The sequence below is a fragment of the Staurois parvus genome, unplaced genomic scaffold (assembly GCF_062004578.1).
Source record: "Staurois parvus isolate SC_StPar_1 unplaced genomic scaffold, SC_StPar_1.0 ptg000602l, whole genome shotgun sequence".
Classification (NCBI taxonomy): domain Eukaryota; kingdom Metazoa; phylum Chordata; class Amphibia; order Anura; family Ranidae; genus Staurois; species Staurois parvus.
In genome coordinates, this window is record NW_028318398.1 from 1,909,521 (window position 1) to 1,936,880 (window position 27,360).

General features: G+C 43.4%; 1 protein-coding gene across 1 annotated transcript in view; it reads right to left on the minus strand.

Annotated features, from left to right (window-relative positions):
- Positions 1–23,481, minus strand: part of LOC149449834 (vomeronasal type-2 receptor 26-like) — a 70,667-nt gene extending 47,186 nt beyond the window's left edge. Inside the window, exons 1-4 of the mRNA XM_089692728.1 lie at positions 23,436–23,481; positions 19,903–20,066; positions 12,847–12,893; positions 8,853–9,135 (exon numbers count right to left, since the gene is read on the minus strand). Coding sequence (XP_089548854.1) covers positions 8,853–9,135; positions 12,847–12,893; positions 19,903–20,066; positions 23,436–23,481 — 540 coding nt within the window. The remainder of the gene's footprint in view (positions 1–8,852; positions 9,136–12,846; positions 12,894–19,902; positions 20,067–23,435) is intronic.
- Between the last annotated feature and the right edge of the window lie 3,879 nt (positions 23,482–27,360).

A 27,360-nucleotide genomic window follows, 5' to 3' on the forward strand; every position in this document is an offset into this window, starting at 1 on the left:
CAATGGCACTGCTGAATGTTGACACTAAAATATACGCAAAGGTTTTGTCAAATAGACTGAAAAAGCTGATGCCGGAGTGGATACATAGAGACCAGGTGGGGTTTGTCTCGGGAAGAGAGGGCAGAGACAATGCTTTGAGATCATTGTTGCTTATACAGGAGGGTAAAAAAGGGAAAACTCCAATGATACTGATGTTGATAGATGCTGAGAAGGCATTCGACAGAGTAAGTTGGGGTTTTATGATGGACACTCTGGAAGCGTTAGGAATAGGAGATAGAATGAGAGGGTGGATTGGAGAATTATATAGAGGGCCTACCACTACCATAATGGTAAATGGAGGAAGATCAGAGTATTTTAAGATGTCAAATGGCACAAGACAGGGATGTCCATTGTCTCCATTGTTATACGTGTTATCACTGGAGCCCTTACTGTCCATAATTAGGAAGAACATAGACATAAAAGGAATAAAGATAGGAGATAGAGAACATAAGGTAGTGGCATATGCGGACGATTTGATGTTTTATGTTGGAAACCCTAGAACAGCACTTCCAAATTTAATGAAAGCATTGAGGGAGTACAGAGACCTATCGAATCTGAAAATTAACCCGACAAAGACTAAAATCTTAAACATAAACCTCAAAAACAGCGAAAAAGAAAAATTACAAGAGGAATTCCCCTTCCTTTGGAGAGATAAAGAACTAAAATATCTAGGAATAAAACTATCAGCCTCAATTAAGAACCTATATAAAGCAAATTATATAACATTATTAAATGAGATTAAGGAGGAGCTGAGGAGAGTAGGAAATGGAAATCCATCATGGATAGGTCGTATAAACTTGATAAAGATGGTAATTGTCCCCAAAGTATTATACAGATTTCAAATGATCCCAATCAAACTCCCAGAGGCATACTTTAAAGAACTCAGGAAAATGATAATAAAATGTATATGGAGGAATAAAAAACCTAGAATAGGTTATGAAACATTGACTAGAAGTAAAGAAAGAGGAGGATTGGGGATACTAGACTTTAGGAGATATTACAAAGCGGGGATAATTGCGAGAATCTTTGACTGGATTCATAATCCAGAGAAAAGCTGGGTTAAAATAGAGACAGCACTGAGTGGAATAAGTTTAAGTAAAAATATTTGGGTACCCGCACAATATAGGGAATTAGAGGAGAGCACAAGCACGTACACTCTTAATGTTTTAAAAGAATGGGATTTACTACACAGACAAAAGGGGTGGGTTTTTAACTCACATTTAATACCACTTAGGAACACAAAATTTTTCATCCAGGGTAAGGATAGTATAGCAGGGAAATGGATTATAAAACAGGAGGCGCAATTGAGAGATATAATGATAGGAGAGGAAATAGGGTCATATAGGGATATGGAGGAAAGAAAGGGTGAAGTCTTTAATAAGATGGATAGACTAAGATATTACCAACTGAAGTACTTTTTTGAAAGCCTTCCAAAGCCTATAAGAACTAGAAAAGATTGGAATCCATTTGAGAGAATATTTGAGTCACGGGGAAATGGTAGACACGGATTGGCAAAAATACACAAGATATTAATGGAACTTGACACAGACACAAAATTAACGCACATAGAGAAATGGGAAAGAGATATGGGGAGAAAAATAGAGGAGGAGGAGCAGAGGGAAATGTTCACATTAATTCACGAAAATATTAGTATGAGGGAAGTAGAAATAAATTTTAAGTGTTTGAATAGATGGCATATTACACCCAACGTGGAGCACAAGATGAACATGGAAATATCACGGATGTGTTGGAGAGGTTGTGGAGAGGAGGGCACGTGGTATCATGTCTGGTGGGAGTGTCCAGAAATACAGGTGTTCTGGCGGAGGATAGTTCATTTGATAGGGAAAATCACTAAAATCAATATAGGATTAGATCCAGAATTATGTCTCCTCCATATCTCAGAACTCTCTGTGAAAACATACAAGAGTTCGGGGATATGGCATTACTTGACCGCAGCAAAGAGTCTGATACCCAGGTTCTGGAAGAAAAGAGAGGTGCCAACTGAGGAGGAATGGATGGCTAAAGTAAATCAGATCGCTGGGACAGAAAGATTGTATTATACGCACGAGGACAAGTTGGAGTTATATAAAAAAAATGGAAAGGCTGGGAAGAATACAGAGAAAAGGTGAAATATATGAAGAGATAATATTCCTGGAAGCCGGCTTAGAACTGGGATTTAGAAACAACAGAATAATATGGAGGTAACGAGAGTAAAGAGAATGTTGAGCGTGGGAGGGGGTGGAGGAGATAGGGGGGTGGAGGGGGGGGGGGGAGTAGGGGAGGGGGGGAGGGTAAGAAAAGAAAGTCATATACAGGGATAATTTATGTAAGAAGAAAACGTTTGTGATAATTATTTTAATAGAAATGTTGAAATGTTTTGTATATGAAATGGAAAATTAATAAATATTTATAAAAAAAAAAAAATGTGGATATGCAAACTCTGTACCTGACCAGATTTCCCCGGCACTTCAATGCATTATGTGACATTTGTCTTGGTACTCTCTCCAATCACAAACTTCACCCCTGCTGCCCTTCATCCTGTTGCTGCTTTCTGTGATCCTGAACCTTGTCCTGGTCCAGTTCCTTACCTGTCTTACTTGCTTCTCCTTGCCAGTTATCCTGATCCTGCTTCCTATGAACCTTTATCCCCATCCTCCTGTTCCTACTGCCTGTACCTGCTTCCTGTGTATGTGATTCCTGTTCTGGCCCTGTTCCTGACCAGGGGCGGACTGACCATTTGAGCACTCGGGCACTGTCCGAAGACCCGGGGTCAGTAGGGGGCCCCATGAGATGCCCCTGGTACCTTTAATTGGCTTTTTCATAGGCTTTTTTGGGTGTAGGCTAGAACACAGGGGCCCTATGATCCCCTATTGCCTGGGGGGCCCCATGAGTTGTCATTCCGCCCCTGTTCCTGACCCATCATATCCACTGTTCCTTGTTCCTCCTAACTTACACTGTGTTACCTGACTCCTCCTGCTGCTTTGCATTTAGTTTAGGTAGTTTACACTTGTACATATCTTAGGAAATTTGCATTGGTTTGTAGATTATTTAATTAAAGTGGTAGAAAAGGTAAAATGTGTTTTACCTTAATACATTCTCTGTAAAAAATCTTTTAAGAAGCAACTCTCCCCACAGCCCCCCTATATACTTACCTGAGCTCGATCTTGGTCCATCACCGCGCATGTCTGCCATCTCCCACAGCATTGGGAGCCATTGGCTCAAGACCAGTGAGTAGACAGTGGGGGCCAGGCCAAGCCGGGATGTATGTCTGAATAGACACATGAAGCTCAGCTTTGAAGCAAGCACACACAAGTGACCACCATAGGAAGCGGCTTCCTATGGTGGGCAATAAGGAGGGGAGAGGAGCCTGGAATGCCGGCACGGGACCCCAGGATGGGAGGATTGGGGTTTCTCTGTGCAAAACCATTACACAGAGCATGTACTGTAAGTATGACATGTTTGTTATTTATTGAAAAAAAAAATGAAACTTTAATGTCATTTTAATTGTCAGGTTAGATAGGGAGTTTTGTGTTTTGTTGGTGTTTGTATTTAAAAAAAAAAAGTGTGCATTCCTAATAAATCTTATTACTTTTCCTGCTTTTCAGTCTGGTCCTATTGGTGTAGCCCTACATAACTGGTCACCAATCCAACATCTGGAGCGAGAGCTGGAACGCACCAAGGACTGCAGCGCTGGTGTGATGAAGTCATGCCACGCTGAGTTCCATGATGCGTTCAGTGGTGTATTTAGTCCTTGTGCTTCCCTATGCAACACGTGACCAACCCCCCCCCCCCCGCACCACCACACTCTGCCACCACTGACTGCCGCAACCATGGCCCCCTGGCCTAGGGTTGCCACCGTTTCTTTAAGCCAAACCTGAACACTGTAGCGGTGCAGGGCAAATTTATTTACTGAAGTATACACTATAGGATCATAAAAGACCTGGGACACCTTTAGGTGCCCGAAGGCACCTAAAGCGAGGCACATAGCGTGCCACGGCGAACAGTGGGTGTGGCCAAATTTCTCTTGCTGACATCATCACCCCATTCCCCCAATAATGCCAGTCCTGCCTACAGCCACCCACAGCTCTTGGAATGGCATTTGTGTGTGAGTATTTTGTTTACTTGGGGAGTCACAGCCGGATCAGACTAATGTGCCAATTTTCTTGCAGACTGAAATGTGGACACATGATTTAAAACCCAGACTGTCAGGGTGAATCCTGGACAGGTGGAAGTCTAGGTATTCTATGGATGAGCAGTGAATTAAATAGTAGTGTGTGATCAGATCTCGTCCAGCTAGATGGCACTGGGGGTGTATGAAGTCTGCCTTACCTCCCAGTACACAGCATTCTGGACATAAGAGCATATAGAGTGGTCACCCTGAGCTCCTCCAGTCTATGGGATCTATTCACGGTATACAGCTCACAGCCATCCCACCCCTAAGTGTGGTCACTACTGGATCAGATCAAATGTCCTCTGCCAGGAAATCTGTATCATCCTTCCTAGTGCTCCCCCAGACAGAGGAATTTGGGGCATTCCAAAAAAGAAGCAGCTAATGGAGGAAGAAGAGAACCAACTGAACTATTCCCCTTCAGTCTGCATTCAGTGGTACTGGAGGAGGGGGCATAGAGCCTCTGGTGGGACATCCAGCCTCCACCACAGACTGTTCACACTGGACCATTTGTGAGATTTTTACATTCACTTTGAAGCGCACATACACTGTCATGTGATCTCATGGATGAGGAATGATCATTACAAAGCACTGGAGGATCACACACACTGCTAGAGCCGAGGTCTGACCTCACATGTCACTCATCACACAGACAGGAGCCCGGCATGTGCATCCACTGATGGCTGTCCTACACTCACCACACTGCAACAAGAAACCAGCCCATCATCATTACCCTCCCTCTAACATTGCTCCCCTGTCATCACCACCGATCCCCACTCTACTTCTCCCCCCACCAGAGGAAAGCAATCAGAGCATCAGTTGGTGAAACACTGAGCAAGCCAGAATAATGACCCCCGGCTCCACTGATTACAGAAGAGCTGTACTACATTTTCCTAACAGCCTGTACTAACTAGGAAGGTGCTACACTTGCAAAAGCTTTGCTATTCTGGGCAGGGGCTCACAGTGAAAACAAAAGGGGGAGGCTAAGCATTTTATCAAGCAGGATGCAATCAGGGGATGGGGGTTTAATTAAAGACAACATACTAAATATAATTGTCCTTTAAAACTTAATACCAGGAGTTCCGTGCACAAAACAGTTATTTTCACAATCATTTCAGTTGCATTGAATAACATGATTTTTCTCATTGGCTTTATATTATTAGAATTTTGCACATGACGGAAAGATAAAAGGAATATTATTATTATCATTATTATTATACAGGATTTGTGGTGCCAACAGTTTACTCAGAGCTTTACAGTATAAAGGGGGACAATACAGCAACAATACAGTTCAATACGAGAGGGTTCGGAGGACCCTGATCCTGGTAGCTTATAATCTAAGAGGGAGGGGCTGGTGGTACAAATGGTAATAACTGTGGGGGATGGACTGGTAGGAGGAATAGAAGATTCCATTATTAGCTGAGGGCAGGATAGGCTTCCCTGAAGAGAGAGGTTTTCAGAGATCGCCTAAAAGTGTAGGCTATAGATGGACAAATTGGGGTAGAGAGTTCCCGAAGATGGGGGAGGCTCTTGAGAAGTCTTGGAGATGAGCGTGGGAGAAGGAGACAAGCGAGCTAGAGAGCAGGGGGTTGTGCGAGGAGCAGAGAGGATGATTTGGGTGATATTTGGAGACAAGATCGGTGATGTAATTTTGGGCAGAGTTATAAATGGCTTTATATTATTATTATTATACAGTATTTATATAGCGCCAAAGGGTATGCTCAGCGCTGTACAGTAGCAAGGGGGACAGAACATGAGACAAGATAGTAACAATACAATACACAAGGGGTTCGAGGGTCCTGCTTTTTTGAGCTTACAATCTAGGAGGGAGGGAAAGGTGGCAGAGGAGGAGATGGCTGTGGGGGATGGAGTGGCGGGAGGAGTGGAGGAGGTTAGTTGTTAGGTGAGGTCAGGTGTTAGGTGAGGTTTGGGTAGGCTTCCCTGAAGAGGAGGGTTTTCAGAGTGTGCCTGAAGGTGAGGAGGGTAGGTGACAGTCTGATGGATTGGGGTAAGGAGTTCCAGAGGATGGGGGAAGTCCTGGAGAAGTCCTGCAATCGAGCGTGGGAGGAGGAGACCAGGGAGCTAGAGAGTAGGAGGTCCTGTGAGGAGCGGAGGTCACGGGTAGGGTAGTATTTGGGTATCAGGTCAGTTATGTAGTTTGGGGCGGCATTGTGAATGGCTTTGTAGGTCAGAGTTAGCAGGTTGAATTTGATGCGTTGGGCAATCGGGAGCCAATGAAGGGATTGGCAGAGGGGGGAGGCAGATGTGGAGCAGTTGGTGAGGTGGATGAATCTAGCCGCTGAGTTTAGGATCGACTGGAGTGGGGATAGCATTCGTTTGGGTAGGCCAGTGAGAAGGGAATTGCAATAGTCCAGGCGTGAGATGATGAGGGAGTGTACGAGTTGTTTGGTGGTGTCTGGGGTGTGGAATGTGCGAATCTTGGAGATGTTGGGGAGCTGGAGCCTACAAGATCTAGTTAGCAGTTGGATGTGGGGTAGGAAGGAGAGGTAAATTTGGGTGTCGTCGGCATAGAGGTGGTAATTGAAGCTGTGGCAGTGAATACGTTTGCCAAGGGAGGAGGTATAGATGGAGAAAAGGAGGGGCCCGAGGACAGAGCCTTGGGGGACCCTGACAGAGAAGGGGAGGGAGGGGGAGGTGGCAGTGTTGTAGGTGATGCTGAAGGAGCGTTGGGAAAGGTAGGAGGAGAACCAGGAGAGAGCAGCATCCTTGATGCCCAGGGAGTGCAGTTTAGCAAGGAGGAGAGGGTGGTCAACAGTGTCGAAGGCCGCGGAGAGGTCGAAGAGCAGGAGGATAGAATAGTGGCCATTGGCTCTGGCGGTTAGGAGGTCGTTTGTGATTTTAAGTATGGTGGTTTCGGTGGAGTGCAGGGGACAGAAGCCAGACTGTAGGGGGTCAAGGAGGTTGTTATCAGTGAGGTGGGCGCTTAGGCGATTGTAGGCCAGGCGCTCAAGGAGCTTGGAAGTGAAGGGCAGCAAGGAGATGGGTCTAAGGTTGTTAAGGTTGGTGGGGTCAAGGGAGGGTTTTCTGAGTATGGGGGTGATGTGTGCGTGCTTTAGAGGGGAGGGGAAGGTGCCAGTGGAGAGGGAGAGATTGAAGATGTGGGTGAGGGAGCGAATGATGGAGGGGGGGTGACTGGAGGAGCTGTGAGGGGATAGGGTCCAGGGGGCAGGTGGTGAGGCAGGCTTCAGTGAAGACCTTAGAGACCTCCTCGGGGGTGGTTGGGCTGAAGGAGCGGAGTGTTGGGGAGGTGATGATGTGCGGGGCATTAGGTATAGTGGGGGGTAGTGCGGCTATGAGGTCGGGGGAGAGGACGGTTGAGGGGTTGAAGGAGGGCGGGAGGCCGGGTGGAGAGGTGGATTGTGAGTTGACAATGTCCTTACGGATTGCGTCAATCTTGTTTTGGAAGTGATTGGCAATCTCGTGGGCGGTGAGTGAGGTGCTGGGTGGGGGTGGAGGGGGAGAGAGCAGAGATTTGAAAGTGGAGAAGAGCCAACGAGGACAGGTGGAGAGGGTGTTGATAAGGGTTATGAAATAGGCTTGCTTGGCGGCGTGGAGGGAGGTGGTGTAGGCGAGGTAGGCGGCTTTATAGAGGGAGAACGCGCGAGGGGATCTAGTTTTGCGCCATAAGCGCTCCAGCGCGCGACTGCGTCATTTGAGGCATTTTGTGTGGTCATTTTGCCAGGGTAGAAGCGGTCGGGGTCTAATGCTATGTGTGGTTAGGGGTGCCAGGGAGTCAAGGGCAGCTGACAGTGAGTCATTGTATGCAGTAGTGGCCAGGTCAGGGCATGACAGAGGGAGGATACTGTCATACAGACGGTCAGCTGCTGGGTGGAGATGGGTCGGGTTCAGATTGCGGAGGTTGCGGGTGATGGTTAGACGCTTGGGGGGGGGGAGTTGAGGGAGGGGAGATGGAAAATGTGAGGAGGTGGTGGTCAGAGAGGGGGAAGGGGGTGTTAGTGAAGTCGTGGGGGGTGCAGAGGTGGGAGAAAACGAGGTCCAGGGTGTTTCCATTGGAGTGGGTGGAGGACTGAGTGTGCTGTGTGAGCGCGAAGGAAGAGGTTAGAAGGAGGAGTTGGAAGTAGCAGGGCTGTTGGCGTTGATCGGGATATTGAAGTCACCTAGGATGATGGTCGGTAGCTCGGAGGAGAGGAAGAAGGGAAGCCAGGCGGCAAAGTCGTCTAGGAAGGGGGATGAGGAGCCAAGAGGCCGATAGATTACCGCAATCCTTAGGGGGGTGGGAGAGAAGAGCCGGATGCAGTGGGCCTCGAAGGAGGAGAAGGATAGGGAGGAAGGGTTAGGGAGGACCTGGAAGGTGCTCAGCAGTGGTAGGAGCATACCGACCCCTCCGCCTCTGCGTCCGCTCGGTCTGGGTGAATGGGTCTAGACGAGGCCTCCAAAGGAGAGGGCAGCAGGGGAGGTGGAGTCAGTGGCTTGGATCCAATGTTTTGAAATGTATTTGTTGGACAATGGGAAGCCAGTGGAGGGATTGTCAGAGAGGGGTGGAAGATATGGAATGGTTGATGAGGTGAATGAGTCTGGCAGCAGCATTCATGAAAGACTGAAGAGGGGATAACCTGCGATTAGCTAGTTCAATGGGGAGGGAATTACAATAGTTAGCATCTACCTGTGTATATCCATAGATTCCCAGTATCTCTGCCATTGGAATTGTTGTCACTGAACAAAGATCTCCAATGAAACCCACCAGTTCAGCTTCTTTAGAACATGAATAATTAGGGACTGTCTTCCGTGGTCCAGATAAAATCCTTAGAACATTCCTTACAACAAAACTAGGATGCAAACATGAGTCTAGCATACGAAATCCAAGCGTAAGATTCGGCAAAATTTTTGGATTCTTATTAACATCGCGTATAGCAGAAAGAAAAGCAAAAACATTTATAAGTGTATGTCTATCAAATCTGTAAAGAAAAAATATTTGTGGTGGATTAGCATACATTTTAAAATGGACGTACACCAACTGGCCTCTGATGGCCTCTCCTACATCTCTGACAAAACAAACACTCGTCTTGGTGGCACAGAGACACATTAAGCTATACGCTAGTAGATTTTCAAGCAATGTTTGAAAACAAAAATGTGTTCAAAAATTATCAGAACATTCAATGACTTGATGAATGTTGTTCGAAAGTAGTTCAAAATGTAATTTGCTTTTAGCATTCTATTTGGGAACAAATAGACTTAACCGAACGAATCCACATAGGCATCAATGTGGTTAAAAACAAACATTAATTTGACCCCATTAATGATGAAAAAAATCAAAGAATGTTCTTAGAATTACATTTTTCAAACAAAATTCTATTTGTCTATATCTAGCTTAAGTGTCTGGCTTGTCAAAGGTGGGGACAGGAAATTGTAGGCCACTACACACATGTTCACTAAACGCTGTCTAACACTTTTAAGTAGACATGACTGGATTTAAATTCAGATTATTTTTTCAGTAAGGAATGAATAACCACTTCAAAAACGATTTTATCTTACAAGATTTAGAGAGTGAAAAAGTGAGGTGATGCAGCAATGATGGTGGTTAAGTAGTGTCACTATCTATAAATGAAATAGAAGCACTCACCAGAAAGCCTCCTGGTTCCAAGTATACCAACTAGCCTTCAGTTTTGCCTCCTCCCAAGCCACACCCCAATAACATGTTTCACCTGGTCATGGGCCTAACCTCTACGATTACATGATCACAGGGTCACCTGTGTCTGGTTTTATTTGTGTGCCATATATTGAGCAATGGTAGCTAAGACTATGGTATTGAATGGTATTTCCCAGTGAGATCACATATATGGCAAATAACAATGTCAACAGAGATGAGTGTATCCCTGCAATGACCTTTAGTGATTTTCCTGACAAGATGGGTTTGATCCAGCTAAGCCTCCTAGACCACAGATCATATATATATATATATTATGTGGGAACTCGCTTCAAAGTGGTAGAGCTTTTAAACGCACACAGCTACTCGCTTTCTTTTTCAGGGCCTTTTTAGCCCACTTTTATTTAAATGAAACAATAACATAAGAGGTTCCCACGCAGGGGTATCCACCATCACACAAAACAAAATTCAGCCTCCTGGCTTATACTCAGCTTGATGTCTGCCTCCTGCAGACTTCTTCTAGACACGGCTCTTGCACACCACTGGCCACTAGCACACAGCTAGTCTCTAGCAGCCCCTTGCTGCTTTTTGGCTTCCACCTCTCCTAGGTGAAGCCCACCTGACTCCTATCTGCCGGGGTGGAGCCCTGCTGACTCCTAGCTGCCGGGGTGGAGCCCAGAACCCTGGTCCTGACTCTCTCTAAAGGCCTGCACACACCTGTGCAATCAGTCTCCTGGCCATTCCCAAAACCTGGTCCCAGGATTGGAGATTTCATCCCTCCCAAATCGCTTCGAAATCTCCAGGCTCCAGATCCCAAAACAGACCTTACAAACAAAGGAGGAAGGTGAAAAGCCACTTTCCTCCATATCAAACACTTACCCTGGAGCCCCTCAACCTGCCTTGTTGAGAATCCAGGGTGACAGATCGCCACACTGTCACAATATATACTACTGTATACTACCAAAAGTAGTGGGATGCCTAACTTTATACACACATGAACTTTATTAACATCCCAGTCTTAGTCTGTAGGGTTCAATGTTAAGTTGGCCTATCCTTTGTAGCCATAACAACTTCAAAACTTCTGGGAAGGCTGTCCACACAGTTTAGGAGTGTGTCTATGGGAATGTTTGACCATTCTTCCAAAGGCACATTTGTGAGGTCAAGCACTAATGTCGGCCAAGAAGGCCTGGCTCGCAGTCTCCAATCTAATTCATCCCAAAGGTGTTCTCTGGGGTTGAGGTCACGACAGTCAAGTTCCTCCTCCCCAAACTCGCTTATCCATGTCTTTATGGACCTTGCTTTGTGTACTGGTGTGCAGTGATGTTGGAACAAGAAGGAGCCATCCCCAAACTCTTCCCACAAAGTTGAGAGCATGAAATTGTCCAAAATATCTTGATGTGCTGACACCTTAAGAGTTCCCTTCACTGGTACTAGTCGGCCAAGCCCAACCCCTCAGTTGCAGTGAAGGGAACTCTTAAGGTATTATCATACCAAGACATTTTGGACAATTTCATGCTCTCAACTTTGTGGGAACAGTTTGGGGATGGTTCCTTCCTGTTAAAACATGACTGCACACCAGTGCACAAAGAAAAGTCCATAAAGACATAGATGAGCGAGTTTGGGATGGAGGAACTTGACTGGTCTGCTCAGAGTCCTGACCTCAACCCGATAGAACACCTTTACGATGAATTAGAGCGGAGACTGTGAGCCAGGCCTTCTCGGCTGGCATCAGCAGGTGCGGACTGACCATTTGGAAACTCGGACACTGCCCAAGGGCCCGGGGTCAGTAGGGGGCCCCATGAGATGCCCCGGTTTCTTTTTCATAGGCTTTTTTGAGTTTGGGCAAGGACACAGGGGCCCTATGATCCCCTATTGCCCGAGGACCCCATGAGTTGTCTGTCCGCCCCTGGTCATCAGTGTCTGACCTCACAAATGTGCTTCTGGAAGAATGGTCAAAAATTCCCATAGACGCCCTCCTAAACCTTGTGGAAAGCCTTCCCAGAAGAGTTGAAGCTGTTATAGTTGCAAAGGGCGGGGCCCACTTATTACTGAACTCTGCGGAATAAGACCTCGGATGCCATTAAACATCATGTGCGTGGAAAGGCAGGTGTCCCAATACTTTTGGCAATATATTGTGTATATATACAAGTGAAACTCGAAAAAATTAGAATATCGTTCAAAAGTTCATTTATTTCTGTAATGCAACTTAAAAGGTATAACTAATATATGAGATAGACTCATTACATGCAAAGCAAGATAGTTCAAGCCGTGATTTGTCATCATTGTGATGATTATGGCTTACAGCTCATGAAAACCCCAAATTCACAATCTCAGAAAATGAGAATATTCCATGCAATCAATAAAACAAGGATTGTACATAGAACAATATCGGACCTCTGAAAGGTATAAGCATGCATATGTACTCAGTACTTGGTTTGGGCCCCTTTTGCAGCAATTACTGCCTCAATGCGGCGTGGCATGGAAGCCATCAGCCTGTGGCAATGCTGAGGTGTCATGGAAGACTAGGATGCTTCAATAGCGGCCTTCAGCTCTTCTGCATTGTTTGGTCTCATGTCTCTCATCTTTCTCTTGGCAATGCCCCATAGATTCTCTATGGGGTTCAGGTCAGGCAAGTTTGCTGGCCAATCAAGCACAGTAATCCCACGGTCATTGAACCAGGTTTTGGTGCTTTTGGCAGTGTGGGCGGTGCCAAGTCCTGCTGGAAAATGAAGTCAGCATCCCCATAAAGCTCGTCTGCGGAACGAAGCATGAAGTGCTCCAAAATCTCCTGGTAGACAGTGGACCAACACTAGCAGATGACATGGCTCCCCAAATCAACACAGACTGTGGAAATTTCACACTGGACTTCAAGCATCTTGCAGTGTATGCCTCTCCATTCTTCCTCCATACTCTGGGTCCTTGGGCCTCTCCATTCTTCCTCCATACTCGGGGTCCTTGGCTTCCAAATGAGATGCAAAAGTTGCTCTCATCAGAAAAGAGGACTTTGGACCACTGAGCAGCAGACCAGGTCTGTTTTTCTTTAGCCCAGGAAAGACACTTCTGACGTTGTTTGTTGTTCAGGAACGGCTTGACAAGAGGAATACGGCATTTGAAGCCCATGTCCAGGATCCGTCTGTGTGTGGTGGCTCTTGATGCACTGACACCAGCCTCAGTCCATTCCTTGTGAAAGTCCCCAACACTTTTGAATGGCCTTTTCCTGACAATCCTCTCCAGGCTGCGGTCATCCCTGCTGCTTGCGCACCTTTTTCTTCCACATAACTTTCTATCAATGTGCTTTGATACAGCACTTTGGGAACATCCAACTTCTTTTGCAATTAGCTTTTGAGGCTTTCCCTCCTTATGGAGGGTGTCAATGATGGTTTTCTGCACAACTGTCAGGTCAGCAGTCTTTCCCATGATTGTGATTCCTACTGAACCCGACTGAGAGACCATTTAAAGGCTCAGGAACCCTTTGCAGGTGTTATGGTTTAATGAGCTGATTAGAGTGGGACACTTTGAGCCGCGAATATTCCACCTTTTCACAATATTCTCATTTTCTGAGATTGTGGATTTGGGGTTTTCATGAGCTGTAAGCCATAATCATCACAATTATGACAAATCACAGCTTGAACTATCTTGCTTTGCATGTAATGAGTCTATCTCATATATTAGTTTCACCTTTTAAGTTGCATTACTGAAATAAATGAACTTTTGCACGATATTCAAATTTTTCGAGTTTTACCTGTACAGTATATGACTGGTTGATTGCTATCTCCCCTTTTGAGTTGTTCCAAGCTTCTAATGTAATTTCAATATGTGCTTTAAAATTACATCCCTTAACATAAAAAAAGGCCTTAATAGTTTATATAAGTGATCCATGTTGTGGAGGAAAGCTCTCTCTCAAAAATGCAACATTTTGTTATTGTTATTCAACACATCAACATGGAGATGCTTTGAGGGAAGTGGTGACAGCTCTAGTTCATGGCTGCACACTATAAGATCTCCCCTCACAGAAGGAAGGGTTCCCTCCCCACCGCTCACACAGCCACTGACAACTGTATGTCCCCCAACACACTCCAGGATGTCTTCTCAGCAAAAAGAGCAGCCTCAGCCTCAGAAACTGTCCACTTTCTTCCCACCAGCTGGGTCTGCAGGAAGGGGTCTTATTGAAATTTGGAAATTCCTTCAACAATAAGGTGGTCTCATATACCGCCTCCAATGGAAATGACTATTGGGCATATAGTACTTAGTAAGTAAACAGCAAAGAGTTTTTTTACAAGTTCTGCTTTAAAGGAGAAGTAGGGCCAAAGTTCTTTTGGCCTTTCTTTCCCTACAGATCACAGGAGTTCACTTTGTTGTGCCCAGGGCTAAAGTCTGCTATCTGCTGGCATCATTCAGCTGATCCAGACTCTGGAGAGATCCCCACTTTAGTGCTGGATTCCCCCCAGATGCCTGGATTGACAGTTGGCTCAGACTCTCAGCATGCTGCTGATATCCTGAGCCAACTACTCCAGCCCCCTGCATGGCCTGGCATTCCCGTGAGCACTGGAGGAGAAGAGCAGAGAGCCTGTGACTGACAGTCACCTACTGTGTGCTCAATAAAGACAGAGATCTGAGCAATCAGTGGTCATTGATAGCAATCAAATAAAAATGGCGAGCGCTAGAGTCTTGGAGCTGCTTGCAACAAAGGTAAGTGACAATACCCAAAGAACAAATAAATCAAGATGGTGCAGTGCTCTATATATATGACTACCCAAATAAATACATATGTACAATTATCATAAATCAATATACAATATATATATAAAACAGTGCTTATTAACCACTTGCCCTCCAGTGGATCCCCCCCCCCCCCCCCCGACCAGGCCATTTTTTGAGATACAGCGCTGCGTTACTTTAACTAAGAATTGCGCGATCATGCAACGCTGCACCCAAAATGGAATTTGCATCCATTTTTCCCATGAATGGAGATTTCTTTCTGTGGTATTTGATCGCGTTTTTTATTTTTTGCACTATAAAAAAGAAAGTCCGACAATTTTGAAAAAAAAACTATATTTTTTACTTTTTGCTATTAAACATATCCAGTAAAAAAATGTAAAAATAAAATGTTGTCATAAATTTAGACCAAAATGTATTCTGCTCCATGTCTTTGCTAAACAAAAATCACAATACATGTAAATTAATTGGTTTATGTGAAAGTTATAGCATTTACAAATGGCGGTATATATAAAGGAATTTTTTTTGTTATTTTTACTAGTAATGGCGATCAGCGACTTGTAGAGGGACTGCGACGGCCATTCTGACACTGGGGGGGAACTGACTTGGTGTCACTGACATCCAGTGGTGTATTTAGGTTTTGTGCTGCCCTAGGCAACACAAAAATCAGGCACCTCCATACGGAGAGAGCCTAACATTGACCAACAACACCCCTGCCCACCCCCCTGTGAGAGCCTTCCAATAGCACCCCCCCCCCCACATTGAGAGAGAGAAAGACACTCACCTTCACAGCTCTGGACATCCCCCGGAACAAGAGTCGGGTTCTCCATACACCATCAGGCAGCTCACAACCTCTCTCGGATCTCACCTGGTCCCCATGCCACATGTGTCTCTTCTTCTATCCCTTCTTCCGGGGCAGCACTGCTGCTCCCCTGAAAAATGCCGCCCTAGGCAAATGCCTTGTTTGCCTTGTGGTAAATACACCCCTGCTGACATCCCCAGTGACACCAACACAGTGATCAGTGCTAATAAAAAGCACTGACACTGTACTAATGGCACTGGCAGGAAGGGTGATCAAAGGGTTAACTGTGTGCTGTTCTACTGTGGGGCTGTGTGTTAGCGCTTCACTGTAAGCACACTGCTGTGCATGGCTGTGGAGGAGAACTGTTTTGCTTACAAACAGTTCCCCCCACCGCCGGAGATCCTCGGCAATCACCGGGTACCAGCGAGTAATCACCAGCCGGGACCCAGTGTTTGACAGCCGCTGCTGTGAATGTACCACGGTTAAGGTGCCCGTGCAATAATATAGTCAAAGTCCTTCATGTGACAGTTCAAAAATATTAGTGCTTAGTTCCAAAAAGTGCCACTTGTCTGTGTGGAATCCTCCACCACTATGCTCCTCACCAGGCTTGCTGGGTATCACTTTGTGATACAATATACCCGGAACCTCCGTCTCTGACTCTTAGAAACCACTGATGATACAACCAGGAGCCTGAGATATATCTCAGGTGAGCTCTTCTTCTTAGGCTCCTGGTCGTGCCATCAGTGGTTTAACCACTTCCCATCCAGCCGTTGTATATAAATGGAAGGACGGTGGCAGTGCAGGGTCTGGTGGCCATTTATAAACGGCCTCCCCACCCCCTGCTTGTGTGCTGTCCCTGAGAGCGCGCAGCACCGCGATCCGGTGCCCGCTGTGTCTGCTGTGTCCTCCGGATCGTTGTACAGGAACTATGTGCGAGGTCCCGATCATGTGATCACTGATTGACCAATCAGTGATCACATGCATAAATAAATGTAAATAATCGAGCGCTGGGTAGATAATAAATCAGCTGCTAGCATATGCAGGTGAACCTCAAGAACCCATTAAACAGAATACAAATATGTAAATATGCAGCGCTGATATGTGTTTCATGTTCAAACACTTTTTCAAAGGGCCCTTTGAAGAAGTGTTTGAACACGAAACGCATTAGGGAGGTGCCCCTAACCGCTTTGTACACACCGCAGGGCCATTTTTGGGATGGCCGGCGGCCATATTGGAATACGATGTAAGTCTGATTCATCCTTCTTATGCTGTCATTTTGGATTAATAAAGACATACTACACTATTGGAGGCTTTCTCTTGGGCTCTTTTTTCCCTGGGAGCCCGTTTTTTGAAGGTGACACCTGGAGTGCTGTGGCTTGGCATTGTGTATGACCCCCCTGGTGGCTGTTATTGGCATTTCTGGAGGCTGGATGCTCAATTCGGATGGATGACACCTGGTGGTTGCAGCGCTGATGACATCAATCCTCTGCAGTACTTCACATCCAGAGAACCGGGAGTAGGTCTTATATACTCCATGCGCATTAAGTTGTGCTATCTGGCTAGTGCAATGTGTATCCATGTCCACTATCACAGGAGCCACAGACATTCTTCACTACGAATTTAATGACTTTACTGCACGTATCACTGTAAATATCCCATCACATTGGGATTCAGCACTTATTTATGATATTTATTTAATTTAAAGTTTTTATTAATGATTGTGTGTTTTTTAGTCATATCAGCGCTGCATATTTACATATTATTAGTGATCACATGCAGAGTAGTAAGCAAGATGTCACTTCTGACATCATCGCTTACTACGTGTGAAATCTGTGCTTGATCACCAAGGTCACATGGTACAAGGCTATTCACAACAGCCCTGTACCATGTGACAAGCTGTGACCAATCACAGCTCACACAGTATTTCTCAATGGCTGCAAGAATGCAGCCAGAGAGAGAAGGAGAAAGTATTGCTTTTACAGCCTTTATGGGTGTAAAAGCAATCAGTGTAAAAAAAAAAAAAAAAATCTTCATCACCCCCCACAAGTAATACAGTGTCACCATGGTGACACTGTACTGCTAGGGTGACAGTATGTAAAAAATAAATAAATAATAATATAAAAAAAAAACATAAAAATGTAAAAAAAGTTTTAAAAAATTATAATTTTTGGTTATAAACTAATTTGGGTTATTTTTTTGTTACTAAAAAGATAACTGAATAAAATGTGGCCAAGATTTATGAAGAAGGATTATTTATTTGCAAAATTTTATAAGAAAAACACTTTTTTTTTAAATGTTTGGACGTTTTCATTTATATAGCAAAAAAAATAAAAATCCCAGCTAAAAAATAAAAATACTACCAAAATAAAGCTTTATCTGTCTCAAACAAAATGCTAAAAAATTAATATGAGTACACTGTTGCATGACTGCGCAATTGTCATTCAAAGTGTGATAGTGCTGAAAGCTGAAAATTGGCCTGGGCAGGAAGGGGGTGAAAGTGTCCGGACTGGAAGTGGTTAAAAGAGAGAGAGACGGAGCTTCTGGGTTTGCTCTATTGATATATCTCAGGCTCCTGAAAGAACACTTGAAAGAAGGACTTTTATTCCTCTATTTCCCAGATTATGTATGTGAAGGATTAGGATACAGGCTTGTTTTGTCATTAATGATTCTTTACTTTATAATTCATTTTATAAGTGATTGATTTTATTGTTTAAAACTGGGTGATGGTACTAATTATATTTATATCCACTTGTGGACCACCAGCAATGTACTGCGGACGGGCGGCCCATACAGGCAATGCAACGTACCTGTACACCGCTGGACTCTTCCACCTACAAGGTGAATGTGCGCACCCCCGCCCGCCGATTGTACACAGTGGAAGTTTGTCAGCAGGCCCCAGCCAATGATTCATGGGTGGGACCTGCTTGACAATCAACACAGGGCTCTGTACAGAGGGAACGATCTCTGTGCTTCTACTCCCCACAAAGCAGAGAGAAGAATCAAAGAGATTTATAGTAAAAAGCTGCACACATTACACAAATTAACATGTATTAGGCACACACTTTACCTCTTGATTATCCAAGATGTTAACCCCTTCCCAGCCAGTGTCATTAGTACAGTGACAGTGTATAGTATAGTATTATCACTGATCACTGTATTAGTGTCACTGGAGATGTCAGTGTCAGTTAGTGTCAAATTTCCCGCAGCACTATCACAGTCCCACTATATGTCGTGATCACCGCCATTAGTAGTATAAAAAAAAGAAAAAATCCAGTATATATACAATAGTTTGTAGACACTGTGACTTTCACGCAAATCAATCAATATACACGTATTGGGATTTTTTCCAAAGACATGTAGCAAATACATTGTGGCCTACATTTATGAAGGAATTAGATTTTTTTATTGGATATGTTTTATAGCAGAAAGTAGAAAATATATATTTTTCTAAATTTTTTGTCTTTTTTAATACAAAAAAAAAATAAAAACCCAGTGTTACTCAAATGCCACCAAAAGAAAGCTATGTTTGTGTGATAAAATGTATATACATTTATTTTCGGTACATTGTTCAGTGGTCTATTTTGTGATTGTGCTGCTCTAGGCAACAGAAAAATCGGGTGCTCCCCAAATAAAAAAAAAAGAGAGAGAGAAAAAGCAGCTAGCCATCCCCTGAGCCACAGACAGAGAGAAGCATTCTTCCAGCACTCACCTGCACCTCTCCAGAATGAAAGCAGCCAGTCATCCCCAGTGCTCCCTTGTGCGGAAATGAAAGTCGCCCTTTACCTACACCCTCCAGAAGCCAGCAGCCTCTCTCAGATCCCATGGCGGAGCTCATTCAGTGCCTCACCCGGAGCCCATCATCTGTCACCTGCCATGTTAGTCTCGTCTTCCATGGGGCAAATGTATTTTTTGCTTAGTGGTAAATACGCCCCTGACAGTGTTGCATGACCGCACAATTACCAATAAAAGTAGCGCTAAATATTAAAAAATGGCCTGGTCATGAAGGGGGTAAAACCTTCCAAAGTTGAAGTGGATATAGAAAGTGCTGCATAATATTAATATGTTCATCCTGCATAATTATTTGAAGTCAGGGACCGTCTAGCCAATGAATAGAAGATCAATATCACAATGACAAAACTTCTGCCCTAAAGGAAAACTGTATTCCTCTGGACCAATACATCCTGAGACAAAAACAAGCCTTCAGATTAGGAAAGTCAGAATTCTGGAGCCTCATTTTGTCCCAGGTCTGTGATCAAGGAAGGACTGAACCTGAAGGATCAGCATGTTGGCCAAAGAACTAATATTTTTTAGGAAGGTCACCACAGACAGTCTCATACACTTCAGTACAGGTTTTCAAACAAGTCATCAGATGAAACTCCATATTTCTATCTTCACAGAATCCCTTTATTTTATATCACTGGTTATGGAAATTCCTGGAAATTTCTTCAACTGCATTCAACAAAAAAAAAGAGAGCAATGTAAAACAATTCTGTAAAATGCTACTTACCCAGTATTGTAAATGATTAGGGTATTGTTTTCCACCTTTGGTACAACATCTGTAGATATTGTTAATATTCCTCCAATAATAAGGTCACCATCTTGATAATATCCAGTCTCATCTTCCTCATACCCCCACTGGACTTTAAAGAATGGTGGTAAATTGTGAGTCTTGGTGATAAATAATGTCATCCACAGGACAATCCAGAAAAGCAGACCTTTATAGAGATTACATGAAACTAAGATTCTGATCTTCATAGAACATAAAGCGATCTCTGGTATCAATATCATGGATGTGGAGATGATACTGAACATTGATCAGTGACATGCCCTCAGTAAGTTACTGACAATGTCATCATCTCTCCTCTCTCCTCTCTCTTTATACATTTCAGTGTAATAGATTTCTCATTGTTCTGAATATGCTATTTTTTTCTGTATCTACTTTCAGTTGTTTTCTTTGATAAAAATGAAAAAGTTTTACTAAGAAACATTTTATGGAAAGCTCAGCAAAGATACAAATATATTACTTTTTAACATTATCACCAAAATATATTTTAAAATGTACAATTCTATTATTTATGCCACAATTATATCACTTCAGTTCTTCAGTCTCCAACAATGTGGGGTTTAAATGTTGGAATTATATTATTATTATTATTATTATTATTGTGATTAACCTCTTGCCCTCCAGAAGATTTACCCCCCTTCATGACCAGGCAATTTTTTGCTGTTTGGCATTGCCCTAATTCAACTGGTAATTGCAGTTGTGCCATGCTGTATAAAAACTATTTATGTTCTAATTTTCACACAAACTGAGCTTTCTTTTGATGGTATTTGATCATCTCTGCAGTTTTTACTTTTTGCGCTATAAACAAAAAAAGACTGAAAAGTTTGGGGAACAAAACAATATTTTTTATTTTTGGTTATAAAAAATATCCAAAAAACTCAAAGTTAGTCATAAATTTAGGCTAAAATGTATTCTGCTGCATGTGTTTTGTAAAAAAAAAATCCCAATACGTATAAATTAATTGGTCTGTGTGAAAGTTGTAGCGTCTACAATCTATGGTATATATTGGAATTTACGTGGCGTTTACTTTCTGACTAATATATACATAAAATGAGTGTATTAAATAAACTTATATGTGATATTTCTCAACTCCTATTAAATTGTGCTAAGTGTATCCAATATATTCTAAAAGCTGCCACTTTAAACAAACCATAATAAATGAGTGAAAAAACAACACATATATAGCGTTGACCGGAACTGGACGTTTCAGAAAACAACAATCCAGAGGTGGTGAGAGCACCTACGGTCTATTGTCACTTCAGGTTTATCCATGTATATGATACCGGGCTTTTTACATCTGTTTGCTTGTGAGTAATGTCCATTTGAACAATTAAAGGATCTTGGTTTTAATACTACACCATTGGAGTGCCTCTCTGCTATTTGTTTTGCATGATAATCGTGAGATAGAGGAATATCATGCTTGTATGATATATAAGCATTGGTTATAGTCCGTCTATATTTTGGAGGATTATTCCTTGAAGCCTGTTTGCCAAACATGAAAATGGGAGGCAACAACTTTTGGTGAGTGCACATCCGTGTGGGGAATATTTTGAAGCACTTGCTTTCAGTAAACAGCACATGGTGGATTCCAAAGAAGGAGGAATCATTTCTGTGGACTTTGGATCATTATATATATTTTTGTATTTTTGTATTCAAATTAATTCACAAATGTCATTTTTTTTATTTATTCACATTTTATTGTTGTACTCACTATATCACTTTTTCATTCATTAATTTAGCACCACCATAACACTGTATGTGTTGTTTTTTCACTCATGTACTTTCTGACTGCCTATCACATTTCTTGAGGTGCTAAAATACCAGGGCAGTATAAGCCCCCCCCCCCAATCACCCCTTTTTGGAAAGTAGACACCTCAAGGATTTTGCAGAGAGGCATGTTGAGTCCATGGAACATTTTATTTTTTGCCACCAATTTTTTTAAATTACCATTTTTTTGACACTGTCACTTTAATGATATATTGCTCATGCATGCCATGGGTATATGTGGAATAACACCCCAAAACACATTCTTCTACTTCTCCTGAGTATGGGGATACCACATGTGAGAGACATTTTGGCAGCCTAGCTACATACAGGCTCCCAAAATCCAATTTTTTTTTTTACACAAAGTTGTCATTAAATGATATATCTCTCACACAAGCCATGGGTATATGTGGAATAACACCCCAAAACACATTCTGCTACTTCTCCCAAATATGGGGATACCACATGTTAGAGACAATTTGGCATTCTAACTACATACAGGCCCCCAAAATCCAATGACCACCTCCAGGCTTTCAAAGGGCATATTTCCTCATATCACTTCCCCACTACCTATCACAGTTTTGGAAGGCACTAAAATGCCAGGATAGTACGAACACCCCCCAACAAGTGACCCCTTTTCGAAGAAATGTGATGAGAGGCATGGTGAGTATTTTACAGATATCATTTTTGTCACAGCATTTTGAAAAAGAAATAATACATTTTTGTTTTCTTTCTTCATTTTCCAAAAACATGTGACAACAAATGAGATCTGCAAAATACTCACCATGCCTCTTAGCAAATACCTTAGAGTGTCTACTTTCCAAAAAGGGGTCATTTGGGGGGGTTCTTCTACTATCCTGACATTTCAGGACCAACATTAGAAGCTTATGCCACACATCACATCACCTACTGTCTGCTCACTAAAGACAGAGATCTGATCAATCAGTGGTCATTGATAGCAATCAAATAAAAATGGCGAGCGCTAGAGTCTTGGAGCTGCTTGTAACAAAGGTAAGTGACAAAACCCAGAGAACAAATAAATCAAGATGGTGCAGTGCTATATATATATATATGACTACCCAAATAAATACATATGTACAATTATCATAAATCAATATACAATGTATATATAAAACAGTGCTTATAAACCACTTGCCCTCCAGTGGATCCCCCCCCCCCTTCCTGACCAGGCCATTTTTTGAGATACAGCGCTGCATTACTTTAACTAAGAATTGCGCGATCATGCAACGCTGCACCCAAAATGGAATTTGCATCCATTTTTCCCATGAATGGAGATTTCTTTCTGTGGTATTTGATCGCGTTTTTTATTTTTTGCACTATAAAATAGAAAGACTGACAATTTTGAAAAAAAAACTATATTTTTTACTTTTTGCTATTAAACATGTCCAGTAAAAAAATGTAAAAATCAAATTTCATCATAAATTTAGGCCAAAATGTATTCTGCTACGTCTTTGCTAAACAAAAATCCCAATACGTGTAAATTAATTGGTTTATGTGAAAGTTATAGCATTTACAAATGGCGGTATATATAAAGGAATTTTTTTTTCTATTTTTACTAGTAATGGCAGCGGTCAGCGACTTGTAGAGGGACTGCGGCGGCCATTCTGACACTGGGGGGAACTGACTTGGTGTCACTGACATCCAATGGTGTATTTAGGTTTTGTGCTGCCCTAGGCAACACAAAAATCGGGCACCCCCATACGGAGAAAGCCTAACATTGACCAACAACACTCACCTTCACAGCTCTGGACATCCCCCAGAACAAGAGTCGGGTTCTCCATACACCATCAAGCAGCTCACAACCTCTCTTGGATCTCACCTGGTCCCCATGCCACATGTGTCTCTTCTTCTATCCCTTCTTCCGGGGGAGCATTGATGCCCCCCTGAAAAATGCCGCCCTAGGCATATGCCTTGTTTGCCTTGTGGTAAATACGCCCCTGCTGACATCCGCAGTGACACAGTGATCAATGCTAATAAAAAGCACTGACACTGTACTAATGGCACTGGCAGGAAGGGTGATCAAAGGGTTAACTGTATGCTGTTCTACTGTGGGGTTGTGTGTTAGCGCTTCACTGTAAGCACACTGCTGTGCATGGCTGTGGAGGAGAACTGTTTTGCTTACAAACAGTTCCCCCCACCGCCGGAGATCCTCGGCAATCACCGGGTACCAGCGAGTAATCACTGGCCGGGACCCAGTGATTGACAGCCGCGGCTGTGAATGTGCCACGGTTAAGGTGCCCGTGCAATAATATAGTCAAAGTCCTTCATGTGACAGTTCAAAAATATTAGTGCTTAATCCAAAAAGTGCCACTTGTCTGTGCGGAATCCTCCACCACTATGCTCCTCACCAGGCTTGCTGGGTATCAGTTTGTGATACAATATACCCGGAACCTCCGTCTCTGACTCTTAGAAACCACTGATGATACAACAGGAGCCTGAGATATATCTCAGGTGAGCTCTTCTTCTTAGGCTCCTGGTCGTGCCATCAGTGGTTTAACCACTTCCCATCCAGCCGTTGTATATAAATGGACGGACGGTGGCAGTGCAGGGTCTGGTGGCCATTTATAAACGGCCTCCCCACCCCCTGCTTGTGCACGGTCCCTGGGAGCGCGCAGCACCGCGATCCGGTGCCCGCTGTGTCCGCTGTGTCGTTGTACAGGAACTCTGTGCGAGGTCCCGATCATGTGATCAATGATTGACCAATCAGTGATCACATGCATAAATAAATGTAAATAATCGAGCGCTGGGTAGATAATAAATCAGCTGCTAGCATATGCAGGTGAACCTCAAGAACCCATAAAACATAATAAAAATATGTAAATATACAGCGCTGATATGCGTTTCATGTTCAAACACTTTTTCAAAGGGCCCTTAACCACTTTGTACACACCGCAGGGCCATTTTTGGGACGGCCGGCAGCCATATTGGAATTTGATGTAAGTCTGATTCATCCTTCTTATGCTGTCATTTTGGATTAATAAAGACATACTACACTATTGGAGGCTTTCTCTTTGGCTCTTTTTTCCCTGGGAGCCCGTTTTTTGAAGGTGACACCTGGAGTGCTGTGGCTTTGCATTGTGTATGACCCCCCTGGTGGCTGTTATTGGCATTTCTGGAGGCTGGATGCTCAGTTCGGATGGATGACACCTGGTGGTTGCAGTGCTGATGACATCAATCCTCTGCAGTACTCCACATCCAGAGAACCGGGAGTAGGTCTTATATACTCCATGCGCATTAAGTTGCGCTATCTGGCTAGTGCAATGTGTATCCATGTCCACTATCACAGGAGCCACAGACATTCTTCACTACAAATTGAATGACTTTACTGCACGTGTCACTGTAAATATCCCATCACATTGGGATTCAGCACTTATTTATGATATTTATTTAATTTAATGTTTTTATTAATGATTGTGTGTTTTTTAGTCATATCAGCGCTGCATATTTACATATTATTAGTGATCACATGCAGAGTAGTAAGCAAGATGTCACTTCTGACATCATTGCTTACTACGTGTGAAATCTATGATTGATCACCGAGGTCACATGGTAACAAGGCTATTCACAACAGCCCTGTACCATGTGACAAGCTGTGACCAATCACAGCTCACACATTATTTCTCAATGGCTGCAAGAATACAGCCAAAGTGAAAAGGAGAAATGATTGCTTTTACAGCCTTTATGGGTGTAAAAGAAATCAGTGTAAAAAAAAAAAAAGAAATCTTCATCACCCCCCACAAGTAATACAGTGTCACCATGGTGACCCTGCACTGCTAGGGTGACAGTATGTAAAATAAATAAATAAATAAATAAATAAATAATAATATATAAAAAAACATAAAAATGTAAAAAAAGTTTTAAAAATTACAATTTTGGTTATAAACTAATTTGGGTTATTTTTTTTTACTAAAAAGATAACTGAATAAAATTTGGCCAAGATTTATGAAGAAAGTTTATTTATTTGCAAAATTGTATAAGAAAAACACTTTTTTCAAACTTTTTGGACGTTTTCATTTATATAGCAAAAAAAAAATAAAAATCCCAGCGGTGAATAAATACCACCAAAATAAAGCTTTATCTGTCTCAAACAAAATGCTAAAAAATTAATATGGGTACAGTGTTGCATGACTGCGCAATTGTCATTCAAAGTGTGACAGCACTGAAAGCTGAAAATTGGCCTGGACAGGAAGGGGGTGAAAGTGTCCGGACTGGAAGTGGTTAAAAGAGAGAGAGACGAGCTTCCAGGTTTGCTCTATTGATATATCTCAGGCTCCTGAAAAAACACTTGAAAGAAGGACTTTTATTCCTCTATTTCCCAGATTATGTATGTGAAGGATTAGGATACAGGCTTGTTTTGTCATTAATAATTCTTTACTTTATAATTCATTTTATAAGTGATTGATTTTATTGTTTAAAACTGGGTGGTGGGGGGCGCATGCGCGGCCGGCTCGAGGATGGACGCGCGATAGTTCCCGCTCCGTCCACCCGCCAGCATTGAAGCGGCTCACTCAGACCCCAGGGAAAACTAAGAGCAGACGGCAGCTCCCGTAGTGTGCCCGCAGCCCACTAGACATGCCCCGCAGGAAAAAGAGCCCGGGGCAGCCAGGGAAACTAACAAACTTCTTCCCGACTGTTATGCCGGGAAACCAAGATGGCGGCCGCCATACAGACATGCGGGGAGGCTGCAAAGGTCAGGAGGAGGACTACAGGTCCCAGAGCGCGGATCCCAGGCTGCAGCACCAGCTTTACCCAGGGGACCCTGGTGAGTTGTCACCCCCACTGTCACCCACGACCTGCAGCCCAGCTAAATCACGGCCGCAGCTAGAGAGTGACCCTGACGACTCCTGCCAAGCCATAAATGTCCCACCTCAGCCATTACATTCCTCCTTGCCTGACATAGACGCATTCCCAGCATCTGACCAACCTCTGACTGAAATCTGCATGAAGAACATGCTAACATCACTGCGTCAAACTTTACATAATGATATATCTGCGCCATTAACCCAAATTACTGCCTTGGTGCAAAGACAGGAACGCAGAATCCGCCATATTGAGACCAATATAGCTGACATTATAGAGGCACACAATGATTTGATTGATGCTCACACAGACCATGTATCGGACATCGAACAAATTAACCTAAAGTTGGCTGACATGGAGGACCGATCATGCAGTAATAATATCAAACTCAGAGGGGTCCCAGAAACAGTGTCTACAGACGCACTACTGCCATATTTGCAACACTTCCTAAAGCTTTTAATCCCAACGCTCTCTGAAGTAGAGGCCACGATCGATCGAGCACATCGACTTCCTAAGCCTTCATTCCTGTCAGCATCCATCCCTAGGGATGTGCTCGTCCGTATACACTTCTACCACGTTAAAGAGAGAATTATGATGGCGGCTAGAAACCCACCTCCACTCCCACCCTCTCATGCGAATCTGCGTCTCTATGCTGATTTGTCCAAGGCCAAACTTTCCAACAGGAAAAAGATGATTTCAATCACAAAAGCACTCAGGAATCATGGTATGGCCTATCAGTGGGGATTCCCAACAAAATTAATAGTGCGACACCAAGGCAGGATTTATACTATTAAAAATTTGGAGGCTGGATTGGACTTCCTTAAGGCTTGGAGCATTTTACCTGCAGACCCACAGAAGAA